The 26,874-nt window shown below is 40.7% G+C and overlaps 1 protein-coding gene across 1 annotated transcript in view; it reads left to right on the top strand.

The window, feature by feature from the left end:
• The window catches only part of cdh24b (cadherin 24, type 2b), a 145,598-nt gene that overhangs the window by 110,154 nt on the left and 8,570 nt on the right, over positions 1-26,874 (top strand). Inside the window, exons 6-11 of the mRNA XM_020604523.1 lie at positions 82-263; positions 11,502-11,758; positions 13,489-13,625; positions 16,865-16,986; positions 21,002-21,119; positions 24,203-24,523. Of these exons, the coding sequence (XP_020460179.1) occupies positions 82-263; positions 11,502-11,758; positions 13,489-13,625; positions 16,865-16,986; positions 21,002-21,119; positions 24,203-24,523 (1,137 nt within the window). The remainder of the gene's footprint in view (positions 1-81; positions 264-11,501; positions 11,759-13,488; positions 13,626-16,864; positions 16,987-21,001; positions 21,120-24,202; positions 24,524-26,874) is intronic.

Genomic DNA, 26,874 nt, shown 5'->3' with positions numbered 1-26,874 from the left:
GAACTGACAAACAGAGTTTATCAGTGCCAGTCAAATGATAGAGACCGCTTCCCTAATACGTGCCACCATGTGTCTTCTCAGGTATGTGGTCCTTCTCTGTTTCCGAGCTGGCTATCCCGGGCGCCGAGATAGGGCGTATCTCAGCGACAGACGCCGACCTCAGTGAGAACGCCAAGTTGGAATATACCATCTTGGAGGGGGAGACCGGGGACACGTTCAACATCACCGGAGTGAACCAAGAGGCGGTGATTACACTGAACAAGGTGAGGGAAAGATGACAGTGACAGTAGGGTGGACAGCTGGGAGGAGGGACTGAAAGGGCATGTTCAAGAGGAGGAAGTGGATGGAAGGGCCATGAGTGGATGTCATGAGATTGTGGTGGCAGAAGAGGAGAAGATATTGTAGAATGATGAAGGAGGGGGCGGGAGCATAAATAGAAAGGCATTGATTTGGAAGGGCTAAGCAAAGAAGAAGAGAGGAAAGATGATGAGGGAAAGGAGAGAAGACCGCACTACAGGTTTTAAGAGAAGATTGTAATTTTTTCTGTCAGTTAGAGCATCACTAACAATATGTTGCCAAAGCCCACTAACCTGGAATTACCTGGAAATACACAGAACGACTTTCTAAGCCTAAGAGATTTTCTATGATCCATCTCTCAGCAGCCTTTATAGTGAGGATTTTAAAATGTGAGCTGTATTCATTTTCTCTTTTCTCTTTATTTGACTCCCACCAGATGAATGTTTTGATGGGCTTCTGACAAATGAATTTCCTGCTTGATTCACTTGCTCCTTTTTTATCAATCTTTCCATCTGTTTACAGCAAACATAATGAAACATCCGTACAGATCTCAATGAAAGCATGATGCAGCCAAATGAAATGCGTGCAGCTGAGTGTAATCTGAAGCAAAACTGTTGTGACCACTGTTGAGATGTTTTGACTGCTGCCTTTCAGCAAAGAGTCTCTGTACAGAGCTTTTGCATGTAAAGGATCAATGAGGCTCTGCCTTTCCACTTTGTGTTCAGCTAGCTAATAGTTCCCTTCAGTGTAATGTTAGATTATTTCAGTTTAAAACGGTCATCTCCGGTGGGTGTAATGAGTGCCAACACATATATGTTTGTCTCCAGAGAAGGACAGGGGCCCCAGTGCTCTCACATAATGTGGAGTTAATGGCAAGTGTGGGAGTCATGTCTGAGATATGATGGTTTCATTTCAAACTAGACAGCACTCAGAGAGTGCAGCCTCCGCCAAGGGGCAAGTCTATTTCCCTATAAAGCCATAGAAGCAATATTCCCATGATAGTTTGACCCTCATAATACAGTGTGATTGCTTGACCATGAAAACCTACTTCTGGCATTTGGAATGATGCTGATATCTTTATAATTTTGAAAGTTATTCAAGAGAAAAACAATAGAACTCGCTGGTTTTAAGGGTAAAACACAGACTTCAGTGAGTGGATCGCAGGCAAAGCAGTGAAGACAATATTTCTGGAAGTTTGTGTTCTGCTTGTTTAACTGCTGTTTGCTTATAGTACAGTCTCTGTTGTTACACTATGGAGTGATCCTGTGCTATTCCTCTGCCCTGCTGTGAGTGTGTGTCTCCTCTAAACAGAGAATGACACTGGGAAATACAGTGGAAAAGCAAATTAGGATGGTTCATATCAACCCGAGACGTTACACCGGGGTGTGCTGCTCATTAGGTTCCAACAGTGGAAACACAGTTATAATGTGCAGCTGGAACACCGGCGTTCTTGCTGAAAGACTATTGTGCTCTGAATGAGTAGTACCTGCCTGCTAATGGAGTTAGCTTGATCAGATAACAAGCACTCACACCTCAGAAAATGTTCGAACAGATTCTGAATTGGCATTACTTGGAAAGACTGACCACATAATCTCAAAGTGGTCATTTCATTGTCTGAAAAGAATGTCAAAATGTTATAAAATTGCATAATACCAGTCCTACAGATGAAACTGTTAACAACTTTGAGCCTGGCTCAAAATCTCTGATATCAGACTCTTACCCAGCTGTCGCTGAGTAAACTAGATCTTCGTTTCTGGACAGGACGGAGTTTTCCTCATAACATCTTGAACTAACTTAACCAGCTTTCTGTAATACCCCATAGAATGTAACATGTCAGCAAACTTTAGCAACATGAACACCGTAAGCACATTAGCTTTATATAGTACATTGACATGCTCCAATAGTAAAAGCCACAAATGGATAAATAAATGTCCCAGGCAGACTGACATAACAATGTGTACTTACAGTTCTTCAAAGATGCACACGGGTCACACTACACTTATTTTCTGCCCTCGTCTTCACTCATCAGCGCATCTGGCCACAAAGGGGCTCACATACAGTCAACCTTGCAGCATTCACAATGGTGAATAAGCTTTTAGATCCAAATTATGGGACAGGTCAGCACCAAAATCTAATTGTTTCATGGGCCTTACTCTACCTGTCCAAAAAAGTAATTAAAATCTCAAACAAACAAACAATCAAACACTGGCAAAAACACAACCCCTGCCCTCGATGGAGGTAATGAGCCCTTCAGAAGTGCCTCAGGCACATTAAACATATACATGTTTGGCTCCTTTAATGTTGTCTTTGACTTCTCTGATCTGTCAGTCATTGAGAACTTGTGCATCCTTTGTAATGAGCTCTACACTGGGTGCTATATGTATGCACAAGTGAGACGAGAAGTGTGCTTGTACCTATGGAATGTGTATTTTGATGAGGGTGATTTATTTGTCTTTATTTAAAGGATAAATGTAGCAATATTGAAACAACTGGACAAACTCCTTGAAAAACCAACAATTTTTTTAGTCTTTTCATGGGATGTGCTGACTATAAAAAATACACACAATATCTCCGGTCTTATCAACACAATGTAGATTTTTAGTACCAAAAAAAGTTTTCTTTATGAATTAATTATTAATTAATACGATCTGTCATAATTGCTGGAGCTCAACGTGACATCTTCAAATGCTTGTTTTGTTTGACCTGTAGTTTTAATACAAATTATTTCTCATTTCAAAACATATAAAACATAAAAATTCAGGAAATTCTGACATTTAAGAAGATGGAGTGAGAATTTTTATTTATTGTGTAACCCTTTTGCCACCCGGCTCGTTATAGTAAGGGAACAGCTACTTAGTGCATACCCCTCTAAACTCAAAAAAAACAAATTGGCAAAAGAGACATTCCAATGTAAGAAACTTGTCCAGGCTTGCTGAAGACAGATTATAAGCGACTTTTCTCTGTCTTGAATCTTTAATTGACACACACCTTATACGGCCATTGCCATGACTTGTCCAGTTCTCCTTCGCCCACTCCGCGCGTCTTCTCTCTTCTTCTTCTCCTTTTTTTCGGTTGTCTTCTCAAAACATTGCAAAATAATAGAACATGAGATACGAACAATAAATTCCTCAACACCCATATAAAACGGTTATAACACTGTGCAACTGCATATTTCAACCCATCACAACAAACCATGAAATTTCCTAATGATCCACCATGTGACGAAAGCAAACACCCCAATGCATCACCACAAAGACAAAACACGCTCTGGCAAACAAAAGAAACCAACACTCTGATTCTGTGAATAATCAGATTACTACAATTGTTATTATTACTGGATAAATGACAAACAATTAAGTGACATCACATTGTCAACTGACTAATAGACTCATTTCAGCACAAAAACAGATGACTGGATGAACTCGATGATTTCGTTTGGTTACTGCTTATTTGGGGGAAAATCTATATTATATCTCCACATGCTACAGTGAAAACTATATTTTCAAAATTGGAGAATTTGTAATTTTTCAAATAACTTGAAGTTGTAGAAAAGTCTCCAGACTCCTTTGCCCATAAAATCCTATGAAAACCCATAAAAGTACTCCTGACGTTTCTGAAGTGTCTTTCTCGAGGTCCCCGGTTTTCAGAGTCTGAACAAAATAACTACAATTTGGAAAAATCTGTCAAAAATATTGCTATTAGATTTCACAATTTGTGTTTTATTGGTGGGGGCTTCATGTATTTGTGAGTGTGTTCTGGCAGCCATGTAACCTTGAACACTAGTGGATGTGCAAGCAGAGATTTTGTGTGAATTTATCACTGTGTCAGTCCTCAGCCTTGGGTTTGGAGGATTCATTAAAAACAATCCTCACCTGGAGGTAGTGTGTAGAGCAGGATTTCCAAGGCTGGTATGAGCTCCTTTGAATAGAAGCAGAGAGACAGGGAGAGGACTGGATACAGTTTGAGATGCAAGAAGAAAGAAATCGAAGACGAGGACTTGGGAGTGAGGGGAACGAGTAGGGATGAAGAAGGAGAAGAAGATGATGGTGAGAGCTGGAGGAGGGAGGAGTGTTACAATGAAGTCCTGAGCAGCAGTCACAGCACAGAGTGCAGTATAACAAGGAAGTCAGAGTATGAAGGAACCAGAAAGAGACATTCAAAGAGAGGGAGAGAGATGCAGAGACAGCAAGAGCTGTGAAATTAGTGACAGTCGAAGTGGGAGAAATTAGCACAGCTTGAGACTGAGAGGCATAGAGATACATATCCAGAAAGAGAAGCAGGTAAAGACAAAATATAAACACTAAAAAGCAAAGCTAAAATGGAGAAAAAGACATGGAGATAGAGAGGAAGGCAATGTGGCAACAACAATCTGAGTGAAGAAGAGCATGTGTGGAGGGAGGGAAAACAGAGCATCCTGCTGCGTGCGGAAGGAGAATCGATCAGTTCAACATGTGCCGGGCGTCTGGCAAAACAGGCAGGAAAAATATGTGTAAACAAATACAGTAAACACCTCCCGCCCACAATATTCCCCCCACTGGATTCAGCCACAGCATTTTCAAAGACAAATCAAAACATGCAATTAGTGTTTCTACATTGCCTCCTTCGTACTGTTTTGTGTTGTTGTAATCCCTCCAAGAGAGGCACTGAGAAACAGATTAGGCCAGAAGTGCTGCTATGTGTGAAATATTAAATAAACCTGAAGACTCGCAGGTTACCTGAAGATTCATTTTGAATTCCTATAAGCAAAATGAAACATAATGAATATTTCTAGGTGCTGCGAGGCACCATTTCACAAGCATTTACATCAGCTGTGGCCCCAGCAGCAATGAGGTTTATGTAAAAGTAGGGGTACTATAGTAACCTCTTCACATGAGTTGGATGGGTTAAAAAGGATTTAGCCTTTAAGGAATCCACACAAAACTAATGAAACACATGTAAGATATGCTACAAGTCTAATAGAATTCAAATAAACAAAGTGCAAAATTAGCACTAAGCTCCCCCTAAAGCATGTGTATGCATTTGTGTATATGTTCAAGTTGCATTAGTAAAGACATGCTCCATGGTCCATTTTCCAGAATTAGACAGCTTTCTAACTGTGAAGAATTTTAACAGGAGAAAGAGGTGATCTGTGTGCCCCTGGAGAAGGAAGGATTTCCTAGCGGAAACAATTTGTGTTGCCACACAGTCGGCCTTGACCTTGTGGGTCATCTCGCTGCTGCGGGCTGAATCTCTTTAACTGTTGATCTAAGATGCACACTCTTCTTCCACACACATACAGATACACCTACACAGGCTTCAATAAACCACAGTGAGATAATACAGAGACACATCAATATAACACACTTGACCTTGTGGCTCCCTGTGTTTAAACTGTGGAGAATGTGTGGAAGAGGCATGATTGCTCGTGCAAGGACAGAGAGCAATGTTGTGTAGTGGGTGCTCGTCTTTACCTCAGAATGATGTGTCAGACGGTAGGTGGGTGGGAGACAGATTTGGGGCGGGGAACGGGCCGGGGGTGGTTAACAGCAGATTAGGGAAATCGAGTCAAGGGAGGGAGCTGGAGAAAGGATTTGAGAGATAGTTAAAATGAGACTGGGAGAGAATATGTGATGACAAAATGGGGCTAGGAGGAGTAGGAGAGGAAGGCAGACAGAGAGAGCGAGACAAATGAAGACGAGGACGACTGTGGGAGACCAGCAGAGGGAGGAAGAGAACGTGATGAAGCAATAGCTAGGCGAGAGACACACGGGAAGAAGCTGGGTCATTAACAGCCTGTGAGACTGGGCACCAATTGGAGCCGCCTGCTGCTTATCACTGCTTATTTACTGTCGGTCCCACAGAGACCCCCGGCAATAAAAAGATCTCTTTACAGTACTTCTCCCTTCCTCTGTTGCCCCTCCCCCCAATACCCCTAACCCCTCCCACTCTACTCTCAATCTATCTCATCTCCTCACATACAGTATGTCCACATATGCAGGGCAGGGGGGAGACACACAGGCTAAAATGTAAGTAAATGCAAACACACACACACACACACACACACACACACATCCTCCCTGCCCCATTTCTCTTGCTGGCACCCTCACCTCATGCTCACTCTGTTTTGTGTCTGGAGGCCATCAGACAGCGTGTGCTGTTTTTTGTGTGGTTCTGACTCAACCCAGATCTGCCTCACACACGCACACACATGCACCCTTAACTATTCATCCATTCATTTGAAATTAAATCCCTCATTTAGTTTCTCTTTTATTTTGTTTTATGGTCTTTTCCTCTGTTCTTCTTTGCTCCCTGACTATTTAGCTCTGCTCCACTCCAGTTATTTACTTATTACATATTGCTGTTAATGAATGTACATATTACTGCTAATAGATTTTTGATGCAGCATATGAACAAGGCCGCAGTGTAAGTAGCTGGTAATTGAAGAATTAGCATAACTCTCTCCACTACAGTGACTCCTTGACATTGCTCTGCAGCCCCCTAATGGCCAGATGGTAACATTCAACCCAGTGGAAGCTGCTGCTTAAAGTTTCCCTGGAAATGAATCAAGTAATCAAAATCTAATCAATACACACACACACACACACACACACACACCTACCACTATGTAGGTCTATATATATCTTTAATTGAGGAGCAAATAGAAGAAGAGGAAAAGAGAAAATCTTGTCATCAGCTGATGGAGGCAGATACTTTACATGCAAATCAGACAGGTGATGATTTAATAAAGGCTCGGTGTGGTTTAATTATAACCACTGATGCAGCAAAAACTTTAAAAACAAACTAGGATAATGCCCCCATTTTAACAGCATCTCATTACACATGTGTACTGTATGTATACAGTATAACAAAGTGGAATCACTAGACACAACACTTGTCAAAGCATTAATAGGAATCTGGCGGTATCCCGATTTAGGAGATTCCCTTTCAAGGTAGGTTTTCAGGTTGCTGGCAATTCTGTAAGCTTGATGTTTGTGCGCCTTTCATTCCTTTTTCCAGACTGCATGTGTCAGTTTGTCATTATTATTTCCATATGCCCTCACTTAAAACGGCTGGCTAATCCTCGGTCACACACCAGCAGCGCGCCCAGGATTATCTGTGTTTGTTTTTTCATGCGGAGGAGAGATTGTGTTCATCTCCTCAGAGGGAAAAAGAGAGAGAGATGGAGAGAGAAAAAGAAAGAGGGGGGAAAGAGAGACCAATGCCTTGCTCATAGGTTCAATATAAAGGAAGACGCAGGACATTTTTCAGTGAAATAAGGCAGAAAACAAGGCATGTGAGGGAAGGGAAGGTGGCAAAGAAAGAACAAAGTCAAAACCAAGATTTTAGAAGAGTCTTTGTTCTCGCAACTTTGCGGTTGTGCTTGTTGGCAGAAATGTCCATAGCTGCATTTGCCATCAGACAAATGTGATGTATGAGCTTGATTTAGAATACATGAAATCAAGAAAGAACTCGAGCTGCCAAGGACAGCAGGCCACGGGACATGCACAAGCATGATCATATACACACTCGCAGGTGAGCACAAGTACACATAGGTTCACTTTGTTTCGCACACATTTACAGACTATTGTGATCAGTTACGAAGCCCCACCTCTGTGATTTGGAGCCTCACTCTGCAGTCATGCACGTTTACTGTCATGCATTCACACACACAGTCACACACTGTCCTTCTTAGTCAAGCATGTACACTTACAGGTGGCCTCTTTGAGGAAAAATTTATTATGTATTGCCAGTCTAGCATGCAGGTTAGCTGATTAATTTCTGCTAACTGTGAAATGAATTTAAAAGGGAGATTGTATAAAGAAATTTGAATTTCAAAAAGGACAGAGGGAGCAGCGCATCACAGGACAGGAGAGGGTTACACGTGTGTGTGTGTGTGTGTGTAGAAGAGGAGTGAAACATTAACTAGAGATAAGGGAAAGTGTAGATATGTTCAAGGGCTGCACCTAACACTTACTTTCAGTGTCTTTTAATTGAATAACTTGATTATGCAAAATGGTAGAAAATAGTAAAAAAACGCTAATCTGAAGTTTTGAGTTAATGCAGTACACGTAGACTCACTTTATTTACTGATCCTGCTTCCATTTTAGTGTTTATTGCTGCAGAAATGGCCTTCCTTTCTCTGTCCTCTAGGCCCTACAAAGATTTTTGAAAAATCTATTATGTACCTTGACACACTCTGTCTTCAAACTTTGAGGCAGTGTCATGTTTGTGTCCAACCTCCAACCCTCTGCTCTGCCTTAATCTAATGTTGACATAGTGGTTCAAACCAGTGCTTAAGCAGTGTGTGAAGCTGGAAAGTTGTTTGGGGGGTGATTCACTGCTTTATATTTTGGCTGGTGTTACCCCATGTTCTGGGACCATTATAAAGTGTGACCTCAGGAGACACTGTGGTATGGATGTTACTTTCTCATTAATGCTATTGTGCCTGATTGTTTTTTTTATTTCAGTATTCAGTAGTGAAATTATATTTGTAAAAGACTGAACAACACCAAAACATCTATTAAGGGAAGAACGTCAAATTCTGACACACGTCATGAGAAAATGTGACCTTGCTCTAACTGGAAGTAAATACTACTATATAAATATTGTCATGTACTTAATGTTTCCTTAAACCTGGTGTCACTGCAACCCGACCCTAGATAGGCAGGTGATAATGGATGGATTGTTGTTTAGTACTTATGTTTTGTAACTGTATTAGCCTTCATGCATCGTCACCTGGTTTTTAGTATTGTTTTATTTGTGAGCTTGATGTTGTATTGTTGTGTCTGAAACTTGTTGACCTGCCGTTCTGGCCAGGTCATCCTTGAAAAAGAAGCTGCTAACCTCAGTGAGATTTAATTGAATAAATAAATAAACACAGCTAACATGGGAGTGGTTGGTGGTATATGCCAGGGTTCAAACAGATTTTTTGAAACAAGTGCTCTTTAAGGTGCACATCCCTGTGTGTATTCCACAAGAGCCATGGGAACATGATGTGTCTGTGAAATCATGAGTGATGAATTTTAACACGCTAGATGGAAAATACCATAGAATCACCTGTTGGGTTGCTGTGTGATGAATGCTTTCGGTGAGGGTGACTGAGAGGGGCGGATGAGTGTGTGTGCTGTGGTTTGTCAGAGGTGGCACCCTGTCGCACACACACTGGGAAAAAAAATAGATGGGTGTGGGGTAGAGGAGACGAGTGATGGAGGGAGGCTGGGGGGTGACTAGTGGGTGCTCGCTGTGTAAGTGACACCTCTCCTCCTCAGACAGATTGTCTCTCTCTCCCTGTAATGGGGACCCTGTCAGGGAACCTTTTCTCTCTGTCTACCCACCTAAACCCCCTGTACGCACAGAGAATTACTCTCACAATCTCCTTGTCTCCTTCCACACACAACTCTCCTTCTTTATTTATTTTTTGGCAGATACTCCACAAATTGCTTGCATTTTGATGTCTTTCAATTCGCCCTTTCCTCTGCATAATTTTTAATCAATCGCCTCTTTCTAAAACTGCTGATTTTCTGTGAAGCAGTTTAGTCTTGTTTACAGACCAGAGAGAATGAAGAAAATACAGCAAGAAAAAAGAAATCAGAGACGAAGGAGAGAGCGTGAGTGAGCGGATATCAATATTCCAACTACCACTGGGATCCTCAGAATGAGGTCTTTTTTCTGTTTGAATCTGAAAACGAATATTCTGCATAGCCAGGGAACCTATTCATCCTCTGTCCAACATGGCTCTCTGTGCCAGGCACACTGAGACGATTCATATGCACACTTACTCTAAGAATCCACGCATTCTGACAGAGGATTTGAGGACAGAGACTCAAAAGAACCACTTGTACTGTACTTGCACACAAGCCCCCCTCCCCCACCCACACACACAGACACACACAGAGCAATACCTCAAAGAAGTATTTTGAAACAGACCTGAACATGTTGCTTTTTTCAAATTTAATCAACTGCAGGTGTATGTCAGGATGTGTGTGTGTGTGAGACAGTGGATGTATGTGATTACCTGTGTGTCCCGCTGCCCTCGCTTACAATCAACTCGGCAAACCCGATCAGAAGCTATCTCATTGCTTCGGAGTCAGCCCGCTGGTGGGAGTGCGGCACGCAATCACACAGACACCTCAGACAAATAGGCTTCATAACTTCTCTGAAACAAACAATCTCTGGGGCCTGAGTCCCTATCCCAAATGAAATCTCTTCTACCTGTGTAGATGCAAGGATACAAAGGAATTTTTAACACTGCTCATAGCCAGGTATGAGTCTCTGTGGCGACAGTAGTGTAGCCATTCTGAACAGGGGCAAGGCAAATATTTTTATGAGTGTCATTCTCTTTTCAGTTTCATCAAAGATAAATCTATTGTTTATGGTAATATTGCAGTACCACAATCACTGCCTCTGAAAGTGAACTCATAATCCATACTGTCCAATTTTGACTCCGACAGTGTTTTATAAACTATTCCTACCGACACGTTTGTAACAATATAACAAACCACACTACCTGTGTGGCGCCCACCAACACAGGTCCTTGAGTTGCCAACACTGCAGCAGCAAACAATGCTGTAGATAGATAAAAATATCACTTGTGCCACTAATCTTATAGCTGCCATGAATGCAACACCAGCATTCATCCCAGCATTAAACCCTGCATTATCCTTCAGTCTTAAGATGTCAACAGTATCCCAACATCATCTCTAAGCAATGTCAAAATAATACTCAAGCGTAAAGTTACTTTATTGTCGCAACTCTTTGAGCATCAGGAATCTCACTGGCAATGCTGTAACATCAATACCTCACGGATGCTTTTTCCTGCTTCACACAAAACCCACGATCCAAGCATCCACCCACAACAACCTTCAAGGTATCGCTTCAAAAATCCAAACAACTTGTAAGGTATTATTTCCTCCAAATCTTCCTCAGCTGATTGTGGATGCGACTGTAGCCTCTGCTTAGTGCTTATCTGTTGGAATAATTGATTATTTGCCATCTATCTGCTTTTGATCTGTGGAACATTTAGTGTGAGAATTGGACCAAATGAACGTGCACACACCAAAATGATCGGATCTGATGTTTGTAACAGTTACATTTGCATAATTTCTTGCTAATAAAATGTGTCAGCAATACTAATTTCACAGATAATGTATATAGAACGTCAACCTTTAACAATTCTACTTCAAATATTATTCTACTAAATCACTCTTCTTTGTTCTTCTCCTTAGGCTGTAGACTATGAGAGCCGGAGCTCCTACTCTTTCTCTGTGGAGGTCCTCAACCCCATAGTGGACCCTCGCTTCCTGCGTCGGGGCCCCTTTAAGGACCGGGCCTCCATCAGAGTAGCGGTGCTGGATGCAGACGAGCCGCCGAGGTTCTCTCGAGCGCGATATCACATGGATGTGTCTGAGAACTGCCCACCAGCCTGCACCGTGGGCCGAGTCAGTGCTGTGGACCCTGATACTGGTCTAACCAATAATATCAGGTGAAATACTAGGCCTCTTTCTTCATATGATACTCACTGACAAAGGCCAGAGCGCAGTAAATACCAAAACACGGAAGGAGAGAACAAAGGGGTTGAAGTTTGAAGGCTCTTGTAAAACTTCAATTTGATGTAATTTATACTTATTACTAATTTCTGTAACACCTTACAGAACCATTTGTGGTACTAATTTGTGATCAGTGTTTAGACAATCAAAAGTATAAATAAAATGTATCCTTGACTTTTCTCCAGATATCCTGTACATTTGAAATAATAGTTCAATAAATTCATCTTTGATCAAATACACTTTGAATATAAAGGTGAATTCAATGGAGTCACAGGCTAGGTAGGTAGATATTGTTATTTCTTTGACAAAACAGACTAGCTACAGCCAGGGGTGGATCTAGAAAGTTTTAATGGGGTGGCCAGGCTGGGATACAGACCCAGAGAGGGATGGGACATCTGAAATACATGTCAAAAGTAAATTAAACCCCTAGTTTTATGAAATAATAAATCATAAATAATTATTAATCACATTATTTTGTGCAAAGTGAGACAGCTTTTTAAATTTTTTTTGGCTATGCTCATTATTTACTGCTGGCCGAGGACATCGCTGCTGCACAGTGGTCTCTCCCCACTGAGTACTCCACAACAACACAATTGGCTGTGTGCATGATATAAAATACAAATAATTTGAGCAACTATAATGGACCAGTAAAATGTTAATTGTATTTAAGGCAACAATTTTTCATTGTTTTTCATTTTTCATTCATTAATACTGACAAGCATCACATTTAGACTCAAACCCCAGTTTTTAGCGTTTGTGCTGAGCTAAGCTAGCCAGCTTCTGGCTGTACCTTAAAATTTAACATAGAAATAGAGGTATCCATCTTTTTATCTCATTCTTAGATAGAAAGGTAATAACCATTTTCTTTCAGTATTCACAGTTTATAAAATTATAACAATAATAATCCTGTTTTTAATTAACCATACAACAAGGATTTCACTGCTAAATACAAAATAAAGAACTTAATGATTCCAAGTTATATTTTATGGTTCGCTTAATGTTTTTGAGGATAAAATGTGTTTTTGTTATATTGACGGTGGAATCTCAGGCACAAACATCTTTTAAGCTAGGGATATATAGTTGTTTGGTTTGAAATTCAAACACAACTGTTCAGCTAAAAGAAACAAGACACAACAGATAAGAGCTAACCAAATAAATCTAAGACAACCAAATGCCCACTCAGTGTTCCCCTGAGCCAGACAGTAACCACAGAAGCGTGTAGCTTCCATGGTTTCACTTGTGTTTGTTTCTGTAGGTTTCATCTCAAACAGTGCAAGGAGGGAGGCGAGAAATTTGTCTGTAATAACCACAGAAAACCGTGTTCCAATTAGCACCGGCAAAAGTGCTAAAAGTGAGTGTGTGGGGAGGAATGATAGTTGGTATATTCATAGAGATATTCTGATAATCAGTGACACTTCAAAAGAGCTCCTATCAGCTGCGATAATTTCCCTATATTAATACTTTGGCCATTTGACTGTTGACTTTCTTATCACTCCTTCACACACTTGCACTATCTGCTTCTGCTGTTCTACACCCAGCTGACATCTCTGCACGCTTCTTCCCTTCACTCTTTCTTTCTATACTGGTCACTGCCCCTTCCTCAATTCATTTATGTTCCCCTTCCTTCATTTGTCTGTCTCCTTCTAACCTATTTTCCCTTCTGTAGGTTCTCCATTGATCCTCAGTCAGACCCAGAGGCTCTGTTTCGTATCACCCCAGACACGGGTCTCATCACCACCGCCATGGAACTGGACCGGGAACGCGAGCACTGGCACAACATTACTGTCATTGCAACCCAGAGAGGTTGGGTATCCTTCTTTGTACACTACTTAACTCTAAGCCATCATTAGTGTGTTCACTGGATTTTTTTCTTTTATTTAGAGCTAAAACTCAATGAAGCCAACATCTTACCAGCTCTGACACCTGCTCCCTCTGATGAGCATAAGACGTTTAAGGGAGTGTAAACTGTACAGATACAGTGTCTGAAAAGCACAGTATCCAGTGTGTGATGCACTTCACTAAGCGGCTTACTGTAGCTCTCGAGTCATCAAGCCATGGGGGGAATGCTGTTTGGCACCACAAATAGTTTGTTACAGCGCTTTTTCAGAATCAATTGATCTGTTCTGTGTGAGTTATCTGATGCAGCGATAGATCTGTTCTCCTAAGGATTCGGCTGGAAGAAAAAGGAATTAAAGCAACAAATCAAAGCATCGCTTTACAGGCACACCATGAGTGCAAAGGAGAATGGTAGGCACTTCCTAGTTTTTAAGTAAGGATACCCTATTTGAACAGACACTGAGGCACTTCACTGGTTATGCATCAAGCAGACATTGTAACAGTACCCTCACAAGGTCCATTTAGTAGCTGTCTTGGAGCTTTCAGTTATGAATAAGTTACATTTTTTGTTTGTTAGTCTGTTGTTAACTGCTGTTACTAAGGTCAAAAATTAACTTGAGTACTCAAAAATGGAGATTCTGTATATTAACAGATCGAGAGATGTCTGTGTTGACACTGTCAAAGACAGCCATATGTGGAGGTAACACTCTGTAAGCCATTTGGAGATCTCTTGGGGAAACCATAGCTGTGGACTTGACGCTGGTAGTGATGAGATAGTGGCAAGCATACGGCAGCATGAGAAACTAAACACAAGTAGTTCTGTTTAACGAATAGTGAGTCCAGTCTCACAGCATAAAACGTAGTGGTGTTACAGTGATGGCTGTAAAATTCTGACATGGGAATGTTTTTTGTGCAGACAAGTGTCCATCTGTGTTTTCTTCTTGCTGTTTTATGGTGGTTGGCAAACAACAACATGGTGCAATGTCACCACCAACTAGACTGGAGCGGATCAGGAAGCTAACAATGACACTAACAAGGTGGTGGGTGGGGCGGATGACTGGATCCTGTGTCCAGTGTTGTGTGACGTTGTACTTTTTAATTTAAAAGTGTTTTAACTGGACTCTTGGTCTAGCTTAATCGTGTAGTTTCCATACGTACATGTAATCATGTGTAAGGAATTTCAGCCACTGTCTTTCATTTTCTCTGCCAGAATAATGTTTCCATATCAAAATTTTTAGTCTAGAAAATTGTTGCAGTGTCACAGTTTTGGAAGTTATTGTGAGGCTCGTACATCTTGTACTGCAGACCAACATAGCTACTTTACATTTTGCTGAGAGACTGGGTTGGAATGGTGGTGATCCTAATTTATATTTTGGTTATCTACTAATCCAGTGAAAAAACAAAGCCAACAAGCTGACTAACATGTTAATTGTAAATAATTCCCAAGCGCCTGGTTCTTACTTTAAAAAATGGTAATAAAGTATATACTTTAATCTTTTAAAAAGTCAAAGTCAATGCCTAAAGCACATTGTACAGCCATTGTCATTTTATGGAATTTGTTGACCATAAAGTAAAAATATTGATAATCACCATATCATCTATTCTAGAAATATCCTTCAGCTAACTTAGGATAATTATTGAGTGACAAGGAAGGTCTTGGTTGTTTATTCAGATACCTAAAACAGGCTGTGTTTAACCTTACCTGACAACATTTCTCATGGCTCCACCAATTATGACTGCGAGAGGCTATAGAAATAGTGTGACAGCATTTTAGCATCTGATTTTGACATCACATCATTGTCTGCATGGTATTTTCTTTCTACCACCACAGTGATCATTCCTTAATCAAATGGTTTCTTTAGCTAAATCAAGCCAAACCCTAACCAGATGAGAAAACTCTTTATGGTTATGTTTTTCAAAGCACTGACAAATGACGTCATAAATCAGCAGCTTCCTGATGAATCCTGGCTGAGTTTGAGTAGCTAGTTTGGCAGGTGACAGGCTATTTTTTGGATGTCATTTTTAGCCTTATCAAAATGGTTGATGTGCATTAAAAGTGAAAGTATTGTTAGAGGCTGCTGCCCAGTGGCCACTGTATTCAGAGGAGCGATGTTGTTTTCCTGCCAGTCTTGCTCTGGACAATGCTAATCTTTGCATACAACTGACTCTGGGCTCCTTGTGGCAGCAGTGTTGGTAGAACCGTGGGGGCAGCACGGCGAGTGCCTGTCTTGAATAATGAGCTCTGTCTAATAAACAGGCTTTTGGAGGCTGTGTTGACATAAAGCACAGTGGGATCCCTGCCATGGCCACGGGCAGGCCAGCTCACCCAGTGGCATTACAGCAAGAGCTTATTTTCGGCTTCTCAGCCATGGGAAACAGTCGCTGTCATCCATGACACAGTATTACTGCTGTAGGTTTGAGAACATGGTGTGAGACCATGTGTGTGTGTGGGTGGGTGTGTTGTTGGTTTGCACAAAATGTGACCTCAACTGTGTTGCAGGGTTGCCTGTTTAGAAAAATGTATGAAGATGTGTGCAGGTGAGCTGGTGTGGCTGAGTCATACATGAGAGCAGCCTAAAATGTACCAGTGAATGTTCGAGCTCTCAGTGTGTCTCTGTGCATTTCAAGCAAAGCTGTGAGAACTTCATGTTTGAGTGCGTGTATATCCAAGTGCATGGGGTGTGGGAGATCCTCTGCCAATCCATTTAAACTGCACTCTTGTGTAACTGCATGCAGATTGACTGCTTTCCTCTTCCTCCTCTCTCCCTTTCTTAGAAACACACACACACACTTGACTCTGTGACATGTTTTGGCTAAGAATGGAACAATTTGATGTGGAAGAATGTGACTGTAATGGAAGCATCAGTCGTACTCCAGCTGGGAGCCTGTGAGCTGTAACGCAAGCCAAATGAAACCAAATGCACTACTGTATATTTAGTCAATTGTGCGTTTGCTAATGTGATCTGAGGGCTGTTGAAGTTTTTGGACAAAGGCTGAAATGCTTGATCTGGTCTCCGAGGACAATTGAATGGAATTAATGGAGTGCAAATGTGCAGCTCTGTGTGTGTGTACACACTGGCTTCGTTTGCAGCGGGGAATTGTATTCATATCAATTTTCATATGCAGTTGTGTGTGTGTGTGTGTGTGTGTATGTGCATTTTTGAGTGCTATATTATAATGTGTTTTTCTCCTGTTGGCCTTTTCAGACAATCCCAGCCAGGTGTCCAGAGCTGTGGTTGCAATAGAGACATTAGACCTGAATGACAATGCACCCGAGTTGGACAGGCAATACACAACAGCCATGTGCGACTCGTCCTCCATTGGGCAGGTCAGTGTGTGTTTAAATAACCCTTGATATCAGTCTGTTCCAAAAACAGAGCTTACTGTAAAGCTCCTATGTCTAAGAAAATTCTGCATAATGTCAATTTTATTCTTCTGGAACCACCTTTTGTTTGCAAGACAGTGTAAATTGGTTCATTTTATTAGTCCTTTTCTGCTACTGGAACATAACAAAGCGTCATGTAAGCGGAGCCATTGTCGCAGGTTCAGCTTTTGTTTCCATTGTTCTCCACCCGCCTTTGGGACGAGCTTGGGGAACTAAATGTTGGCACTGCTCAGGGCTGATAATAAATGAAAGTTCTGTGTACCTTCTGAGCTTGCTGAGAGTATTTCCTATTAGGACTGGTCAAGCAAATGTGCTGCCAAATCACAACCAGGGGCAACTACAACAAACAGTGACCACCAAATTGCTGCCGCATCCTTATCGACTAGGAATACACACACTTTTATAAAGAATAATGGAGAATGTTGAGGAAACAGAGCTGTCTAGGTTCTCATTAGGAGGCCATGCAGAGCAGCTGAGGTCAACAATTAGAAGCAAAAATCATTTTGCACTGATGCACTCGGACTTGAATACAGCACTGATAACTTGTACTACCCCAGCAGTATCTACATTCAATATTGTGAATGAAAATCAGTAATATCTGCATCATGAGCTCTATTGTTGTTCTTCCAACACTTGTTTCACTCACCTACAGATGTACAGTAGTTATATGATGCTGAATAGTCAGTCCTGTTTTTGCCCTTTTAAAGGTAGGGCTGGCGATTCCTTTCAGAAGCATTTTCTGTTACATTTCTTGAATTTCTCTTTTCATTCCAATGGCAATTAATATATTAAATGCTCTGACAACATAAAGAAAAAAAGTCTGTCATCTGTGGCAGCAGCTGTGCTGAAGAATCCTGACCAATAATTTTCCTCAGCCCAAGCAAAACCATTGGATGGCCTACCTGCCTGCCAACCTAACTTCCTACCTGCACGTTGCCTTTGACTCACTGCTTGAGCCAAGCGTCTCCCACAAAGTGTTGGAGTTGCAGGCGGATGTGTTACCGCTCTGTTTTTATAGCTAAAGTTAGCAAGCTATGGCCGAAAAGGTACCCACAGCAGCTTTTGGTCGCAAACTGAGATTGTATTTGAGAAAGTTAGAAATAAAAAGAAGATGGATCCTGCATGAAGTAAAATCAGAATTAACATTGATGTGGCTTTTGAATGATGGTGACAAGTGAGAGAACAAACAGGGCTGAAAAGTGATGCCATGGTGGCCTTATTTGTGATGGACAGGTAATTATCATTTGTTTGTTTCTTTGTTTGTTTGGAGACTTTTTTTATTTTCCTGAGATCTCTAAGTAGTCAGACACTGTGCATTGTGTTTTAGAGTGGCTTCCTCTTGCTGGTTTTTCCAGGATCACCAACCCTACCTTTAATGACGCATGGTTAAAACATCCTTGTTTGTGTAACACAGTGAAAATGCAAGGACAGTCTTAGAGCTTCGCAACGTTCTTAAATGTTTAGATTACAGGAAGCCTCAAGTTGTGGGTTGCTAAGGTGTTCAATTGAAAAAGGGCTACAGAGTATGTGTTTCTTTCAGACCACTATTCTCAGTGTCTCACAGTCAGAGCCAGGGTCCACTGCTGTGTACCACAGTGGAATACATTGTTTGCCTCACTAGAGGGATGGCTGTTTGGATACCAATGTCATTTGGTCCAGACTACTGACTGTATATACGATGGACTTGGTGTCACCACTTCCCTTCACTATGCAAAAGTAAAGTAAAGTAAAGTAAAGTAAATATAATTGAGAATATTTGATGGCGGCTGCCATCTTGCCTTTTTGCAACCCGATTATATATAATAGAACAACTTTTTAAAAACTTACCAGAAAATGGTCGTTTGTACACAAACCATTGTGATAGTATCTACCAAAATGACAGAAGTGGCCTCTGGGGAAAATGTATTTGATTTGTACTTTGACTTTTTAGTGTGGTTCATGTCCTATTCACTAACATGGAGGCAAGATTTATGACCTATGCTACAACCAGTCACCAGAAGTCAATCAGGTTTTGACAGCTTCACTTCTCGAAGCTGTCACCCCTGTCCATCATTTATACATTCAGTGGTCCAGACCACAACAACTACTAGATGGACTGAACATGAAAACTTTTACTCCACATCAGTGAATCCTAATATTCCTACTCCTAATAATCTAGTGCCACCATTTATATTTGTGGTTTCAATGATATGTTTCCACCATCACCAACTTGAAATTTGGTACAGATGATCATGGTCTACTCAGAATGAACTGTAATAACTTTGGTGATACTTTATTTTTCATCTAGCAATATCAAAAAAGTCAAAATTTCAATTTGTCAAATACTTTGACAAAGTATCTGCAAACCTAATGACTTTCATCACCCTCAGCCTTAAATATCAACATAAAATCTACAGATTTCATGCATTTGTACTTTTGTATACTCTTTACTTTTGCCTACAGATGATTAGTACTCTGTGCTTCATATATAATGTGTATATTTTATAGCATATAAAAAAAACTATATAGTATGTTTGTGATATTGTAAACATACAGACATATTTATGATTAATATGCATAAGGGTTGTCAGACAAAATACAGAAACATTGCACTTTATGTTCATGTACAAATCATACAACGTGGACAATCTGTAAACACACCATTTTGTCAGACAGAGAATTAGAAAAGAGGTTCATGCAGTTTAGTTGCCAAGAGTTTTTTTCATTTACCTCAAACAATAATGTTTGATATAAAGAAACACACAGCACTTCCATTCAAATGAGGAAGCACATTATACAAAGCAATGCCATTCAAGTACAGGACATTCAGAGTGCAGCAGTGCAAAGCTGCACCTGTTCAGTTATGGCAGCATGCAGATACAACACACCCCTTCACCATGGAGGCAGGTGAATCCTCCATGACCTGTTATCACAGCACAGCAGCTATTCACATTGTAATTAAAAACTCGAGCCTCCTCACAGACTGTCTCTCTCATCCCTCCCATCCTCCATTCTTTATTTGCCTTCTTGCTTCACAGTGTTCTTACTTGATCCTGTCTAAATTCTAGAAATCATCTCTGTGCTCAACAATCTCTCCCTAGAAACCATCCTTTGCTCTCCCTTTTTCACTCAGTATTCCAGTCTGGCTCCACCAGCGTAATTTGGCGTCTTGGCCCATCTGTTGTTTTTTGCTGGTGTTTTTGTTGCGCTGCTTGTGTCTTTGTTGTTTCACCACTAAATCTGTGATTCTATGGCAACTGTGTTCATTTGTTTTTGCCTGTGATGTTCATATTTGTGTTTGTGTATACTGTTATGTCAGTGAGCAGAAGACAGTTCAAGAAAGAAAGATTATGATATCTTCCAGTGTGCTGGCATTGCGTGTGTGTGTGTTTTGTATGACAAGTCATTAAGGAAACTGCATTTGAATATTCACACACAGCAAGTGATAGTATAATGTGACTGTACATAACAAATCTTCTTCTGCTCTTGGAGACGCTGACTAACACAGGGAGCACGCTGCACTCTTTATCTCTGCATTCAGTCTCATAACTAGCACTCGAAAGCATCTCTGAAAGGACATCTTGCACAGTGACAACCGGGGTTTTTCATTAAAAGTAAATTACCCATCAGCTTAGACTGCAGGACATTTCTCTAAGATTGAATTAGTTACGAATATCACTGTAGACTTGTGCAAATGCTATTACCAAATTAAAAGCCACAGTGCACTCTATTTGCAAAAGGCAAATCACGTCAGACAGTATTCTGGGTATCAGACAGTTCACTTGCGCCTCTGTACTAATTGTGGCTTGTTTTGACTCCTGCTGATGTCGGCTAATGCTTTGTAGCTAAAAGCACTTCTAAGTGTTTCTCCCATTGCCTTCTTTTTCTCCTCTCTGTGCTTCCTCCCCACCAACACACACACGTATTCACACCCTCCCCTCACCCAGTCTCTTCTGCTTGCTCTATCTCTCTTTTTCAGGTGGTGCAGGTGTTGCGGGCGATTGATAGAGATGAGGGAGGGAATGACAGCACTGTGTATTTCAGCATCCCTCCAGAGTCCGGCGCTGCGCTCAACTTCAGTGTCAGAGACAGCGGTGGTAGGCACTCCATCTTCCCCTCTCTCTGGTTTTCTCTTTATTTCTTCTTTTTTTTGGTCCCTTGGCAGACATACACAGTTTTTTCCCTGCACTTTTCCAAGGCTCTTCATCCCACATTTTCATTCTGACTTTTTCTTTCAATCTTTTCTTCTGTTCTTTTTTTTCTGTTGCCCTTCTCTCAAACCCCCTGCCTCTTCTCACTACCTCCCTCTTCCTTTTTTCTGTCTCTGCCTCTCTCTTCTACCATCCATCTCCCAACTCTGGTGGCCCCCTTGTTTTGCTTTGTTATTCTTGTTTTAGTCCATCCCTCTTGTTTGTCTTCATATATACTCTGCGTCCATCTTCTCTGTGCTGCTACCATCTACTGTATATTTAATGTTTCCAAAGAAAACCTTTGGCAGAAATCAAAACTACTCCATTTACTGTTATGCGCTGCCTCAGCGGAATTAAATTTAGCAACTTGTTTCTAGTACATTTTCTGTCTGTTGGCTACTTTTCCTACACAGAAATGTCATAGAGTATTGAGCAATACGCACTACATACAGTTTAGAGTACCGTATCAGCACAGTACAGTATATATGCAGTTTCACACATGCTTGTTAATTCAAGGATGTAATGCATTATTGATTGTCTTTTAAGCATCAAATAATAGAAGCTAGAGCACTTAAAGTTTAAAGAAATGATAAAAGAAAGGTTTACTGCATTCACCCACAAATACCTGCTATTCTATAAAGAGATTCACATGCATCTTGTACTTTAGATCATATTTACTTTTCTTGAACATAAAAACAAAATAACTGGTCCACAATTATCTAACAAGTACTGTTTGTTGAAAAAACCATTAAATATATACAAAACTGAGATTTTTTTTAGAATTTGAAATCTTCAGCATTTACTGTACAGTACATCCCTGATTACATCAGCTAGCGGTCTCCTTCATTGTTCTCTTTTTGCTGATGCATTGTTACATTGTTTTGGTACCTTACCACCAACAGCTGTAGATGTGTGTAATTAGGTGAATTTGAGGTGAATTTACAGCTTTCATGTACTACACATTTTTATGGAGATGGTGGTAATGTAAGTAGAAAAACTCCACAGCAAACTAATTTGTACATTCGCAGTCTCAACTTTAATGAACACATTCTTTGGTTTAAGTCAAAGTTGTGTTATTACTTCTACTAGTTGAATTCATGTATCAAGTTATCTAGAGATGTCAGCAGCATATCTACAACAATTTTATTTTGTGATTACTAAAACAAACTGTAAACACAAGGTTGATATATAGTATTATTACCATATAAAGTTAATATTATGAACATGTTAGCAACCAGTTACCCTTTCAGCAACACTCATTTCACTTTCTATCCACCTGATGAATATAAGTCTGGTATTAAAACTCCTATGAGCTTTCTTATGGTCTCCACCACTAAGAGAATCATTTGGTTCCCTTAGCTGCTAGTGCTCCTCTCCATTTTCCTGCTAGTTGCTAACTTTGTTTGTTAGCCATTTGTTTCTAGCCTACAGTAGGTTTGTGCTTTTTCACTGGCAACAGCTGCCTGCTGAGCAATGAACACAACAGTAAAGTTGAGGGTTGTAAAACCAAAGCAGAATATGTGCTAACACACTGTAGAACTGCTAATTAGGGTAATAATTCTCCATAGGCTGCTACAAACAACCCCTGGCACATTACTAGACCATTTGCTAATTTAAAAATATTGATTAGTGCAGCACTAAGAAAATTGTTCTACTTCTAAATGATGAAAATGTTCATTGTTGTTTGTTAAGTGGAAATTACTAAAGCTATGGTAAATGGTAAACTGGCCTTATACCTGTATATCACTTTCTTATTCACTCAAAACGCTTTCACACTATTTGGCCGTTCACCCATTCGCACACCAGTGACATAACCAGGAGCAACCAGGGTTCACTGACTTGCTCAAGGACACTTTGATGCGTAGACTGGAGAAGCCAGGAATCAAACCTCCAACTTACTAGGTAGGAAACAACCTGCTCTACCTCCTAAGCCACAGCTCTTTAATTTGATATCTGTTGTTGTATAGTGTTGTCTCATTTAGCACCATGACTCTTTGGCTATCATTGGCACCAGGCTGACCAGTGACCAGCCTATTAATTGTCCCTGAACTTGGCAAAACCATGAGGAGCAAGCTTGCTTTGAATGAATCATGGATAAAGTCATTGACATGTGACATGTGAAATCAAAAGCCTCTTCGATGCATCATCCAACAAGAAAACTGAGAAAGAGAAGAACATGTTCTGTTCCCAGTTAGACGGCTTGTCCTACCAAGACGTGCTTTGTTAAAAAGGACAATGATTTAATTTGTGATTTGGATGACAGGATGTTGTTTTGGTAAGTGAGTCATATTTGTATAACTTTGCTGATTAAATATTTCCCACATTTTTTCTACGGTATGTCTGTGTCCCTGTTGCATGCGAGCCTCTGTTCATTCTCAAACAAAAACATGAGGCTTCTGACGCACAGGTTGTGTTCTGAACATACTGAACCGACACTGTCAGAAAGAACAGGTCTGAGCTGACAAGTATGAGAGTCTCGGTACTTTTATGCAAATGAATATACTGGTTCATTAATCAAAGAATATTTATTATATTTAAAATTATGATGTTTTCATAGGCACTTGGGAGCCATAAATCATGAAGTGTGCCTGCAGTAGAGAGGAGGATACTATCTGGGCTAATTGAGACACTCTATAGTGGATTCATCCTGTTAGTTCAAATTAGTGCCATTGGTATTCTGCTGTGAGACACTGTTGCTTTAATGGTGGTGAAAGATCTAAAATGATAGGAGGCTTGAAATGAAATTGTACAAATAATAGAGGAAAGTGGACACACCAAATTTAGACCTTTTGCCTGACTCATTCTTTTGTGTTATAAATTGATCACAGACCAACGTGAATCACATATTAGCAAAGATAAGCATAGTGATTTTAGGTCATAATTTTCACATTATAACCATCTACTGCCGTTCAGCACAGAAAAAAATGGAAGTTTCACCTTGCAGTTAGCAAGAGATGAAGGATCTCTGTCTCTTGTCTATCTTTCACCAGGTCCCACAGCCAGCCTGGTGCTACTGTCCCAGCTTCATCCGCTGACCCGCTCCCCATCCTCCACACTGACGCTCTATGTGCCGCTGGTCCTGAGGGATGGGACATCAGGCCTCACGAGCACCGGGACGGTCACAGTTTCTGTCTGTCCCTGCCTGAGAGGAGGGGCTCGGGCCGAGGAGAAAGAGAAGGACAAACTGACGGAAGGCGAGTGGGACTGGGAAAGAGAGGCAGTGTGTCTCCCTCAGCAGTCCACATTGCCTTCCCCAGGGCTCAGTACCGCTGCCCTGCTGGCTATCCTGGCTTGTGTCGCTACCCTGCTTGGTAAATACTTTGATACATAGAGTTTAGGAAGATACATAGTGATGAAGGCTGGGGTCATCCTGACAATAACAACAGTAAAAAACAAAAACGTGTAATATGCATTCATTTTTGTCCCTTGAAAGACCCTTACTTATATAAATTATACCATGTTTTTACTACAGCACTTAGTATTATGTGTACAGTGAAGTAATATCACTACAATTGACTGCCTATAGAGGTGTTAAAAACATGAGTAAATGGCATTTAGGGCTGTTTGCCCTCCGCTACATCCCTCGATGCCTAATTTGCATATGAAAATAATGAAAGCAGCAGCGTAAATATTTCTCTTAGTCACAGCTGTTCAATAACTGGGTTTACTTTTCCTCACAATTTTGGTCCAGTTATCTCCTCTGGCAAGGTCAGTGCTAATCACTACTAAAATAACAATTCTAAGTGATTATCTGGGCCCTCCGGTCTTTGATAGCGGCATAATGAAATGTGACTGCCACCTTTGTAGAAACTCTCAAATGCTCAATTGGATAATGTCTAGGTGCTGAGAATGCACTGGCTCATAGCCAGTATCATTGTCATTTCAATTCAGTCTATTGGATCACTACTCATGCCTTGTTGATAGGGGCATTATCATTCTGGAAGAGACCAGTTCAATCAAGAAAGAAATGCAACATGGTGTGAAGGTGATCGGGCAGAGTGGCTTTTGGTGGAGTTTAGAATTTAGTTCTCTAAGTGACAAGGGCATGCACTATACCAGGAAATATACACAACATTATAGGATTTACTTTATGTTTATAGCTTTAAACAAGAGCTAGAGTTTTGTTTTGTACAATTTCATTTTTCTTTTCTATAAGAAGCCTGTGCTAATTCTGCTCAGGAGAACTGGGCCCTCTACAAGATGCCAAATGTTCAAACTGAAGCTTTGACAATAGCTCCATCAGGATCCCATCTGGTTATTAAAAAGGGGCTTGGCATACATAAGACAAATATCAAGCCATTTGGTAACCACGCATGCCTTGTGGGTAGAGGCTCCCATCAAGAGAGAAATACATGTACGTCTTGGCATGAAGGTAATCCCTCAAATTGTTCTGAAAGATTTGTGTTCCAACTCCCTTCAAGGGTCATTGGATTAGTTCCATGGAAATAATATAATGCAACCTCCAACAGTAGTAAGGCTGCAGAGTTGAACTGCAGCTTAACCACCTGTGGTACAATCATACAGAGACTCAAGTACATACAATACACATGCACAGTATATATATATTCAAGCAATGATAGCAAGTCAGTCTTACCCTTTATTTAAAACTATTCACAGGGCTCTAGTTTTGAAATAAACTACCTGGAAACATTACATAATCAGTAAGAGTCATGGCATAGTGCTTTGTGTGACATTAGCAACCAAAAAAATCTTTTCTTTTTCAGCTTACTATGACCTGGATGACTGAGAATCTGCACAGACATTAGCAACCAGAGCATTCTACTGGATTGCCAAATGTATTTGTTGGTCAGCTACCATTTTTGTTGGACTGGAAGCTGCATTTTGTACAGTTTGCTGCATCCAGGCATCAGTAGTTTACATTGTCACTAGGAAATAGGACATAATGGGGGGGACAAAAACACTTAGGAGCGGCTTATGTTGTCATTTTGTTTGGAGTCTCACTAGACCCTCTAGTGGCTGAAAAGAAATTGTGTAAGAGTATCTTTAAGATTAATTGATTGGATACTAAAGCCATGCACAATACATACACATAGGCAAATTTCAGTTACGTTCCATCCCACCACTGCCCCCAACCCAATGTAATTCACACCCTGCTGTTGCTGTTATGTTTGTGTAACTGTATGTGCTATGTTAGAATGGAAAGCTTGACACATGTACCAACAGTAACAAAATTAATCACTTTTTACAAGAGTGAAACTCAGCAAATGGTCAAAGATCTCACAGGGTTTGTTTTGGCCAAGTTCTAACAGGGGTCCTTTTTTGATAAGGTGTACCACCATAACTTTTCCTTTTTCACAGCCAAGGGTCAAATGTAGCTTTCTACTTTGGGAATATTGCTTAAGACTTGTGGAGAATAAAGTGTCCACTTGCCCGGCTGGAGCTCCAAGTCAGTTACATAGCAGAGGCATGCAGCCTGCTGATATGATACTGTATACCAACATTCTAACCCAGGACCTCTTCTGTATTCGTTCTCTCTTTGTATGTCTCACCTTTGTCTGCCTGAATTCTTCACCCTCGCTCACTCTCTACTTTTCCTCCTCTTTATTTCCCATGTGACCTCTGCCCCCTCTCCCCCTTTCATCATTCTCTTTTTCAATTTCTCTCCTATGCCTCAATATCCTTTATTCCCACGTCCACCCCT

This window comes from Monopterus albus, unplaced genomic scaffold (assembly GCF_001952655.1).
Source record: "Monopterus albus unplaced genomic scaffold, M_albus_1.0 scaffold66.1, whole genome shotgun sequence".
Taxonomy (NCBI): Eukaryota; Metazoa; Chordata; class Actinopteri; order Synbranchiformes; family Synbranchidae; genus Monopterus; species Monopterus albus.
Note: the sequence above shows the minus strand (reverse complement) of the source record. Positions and strands in the feature narration are given on the sequence as shown.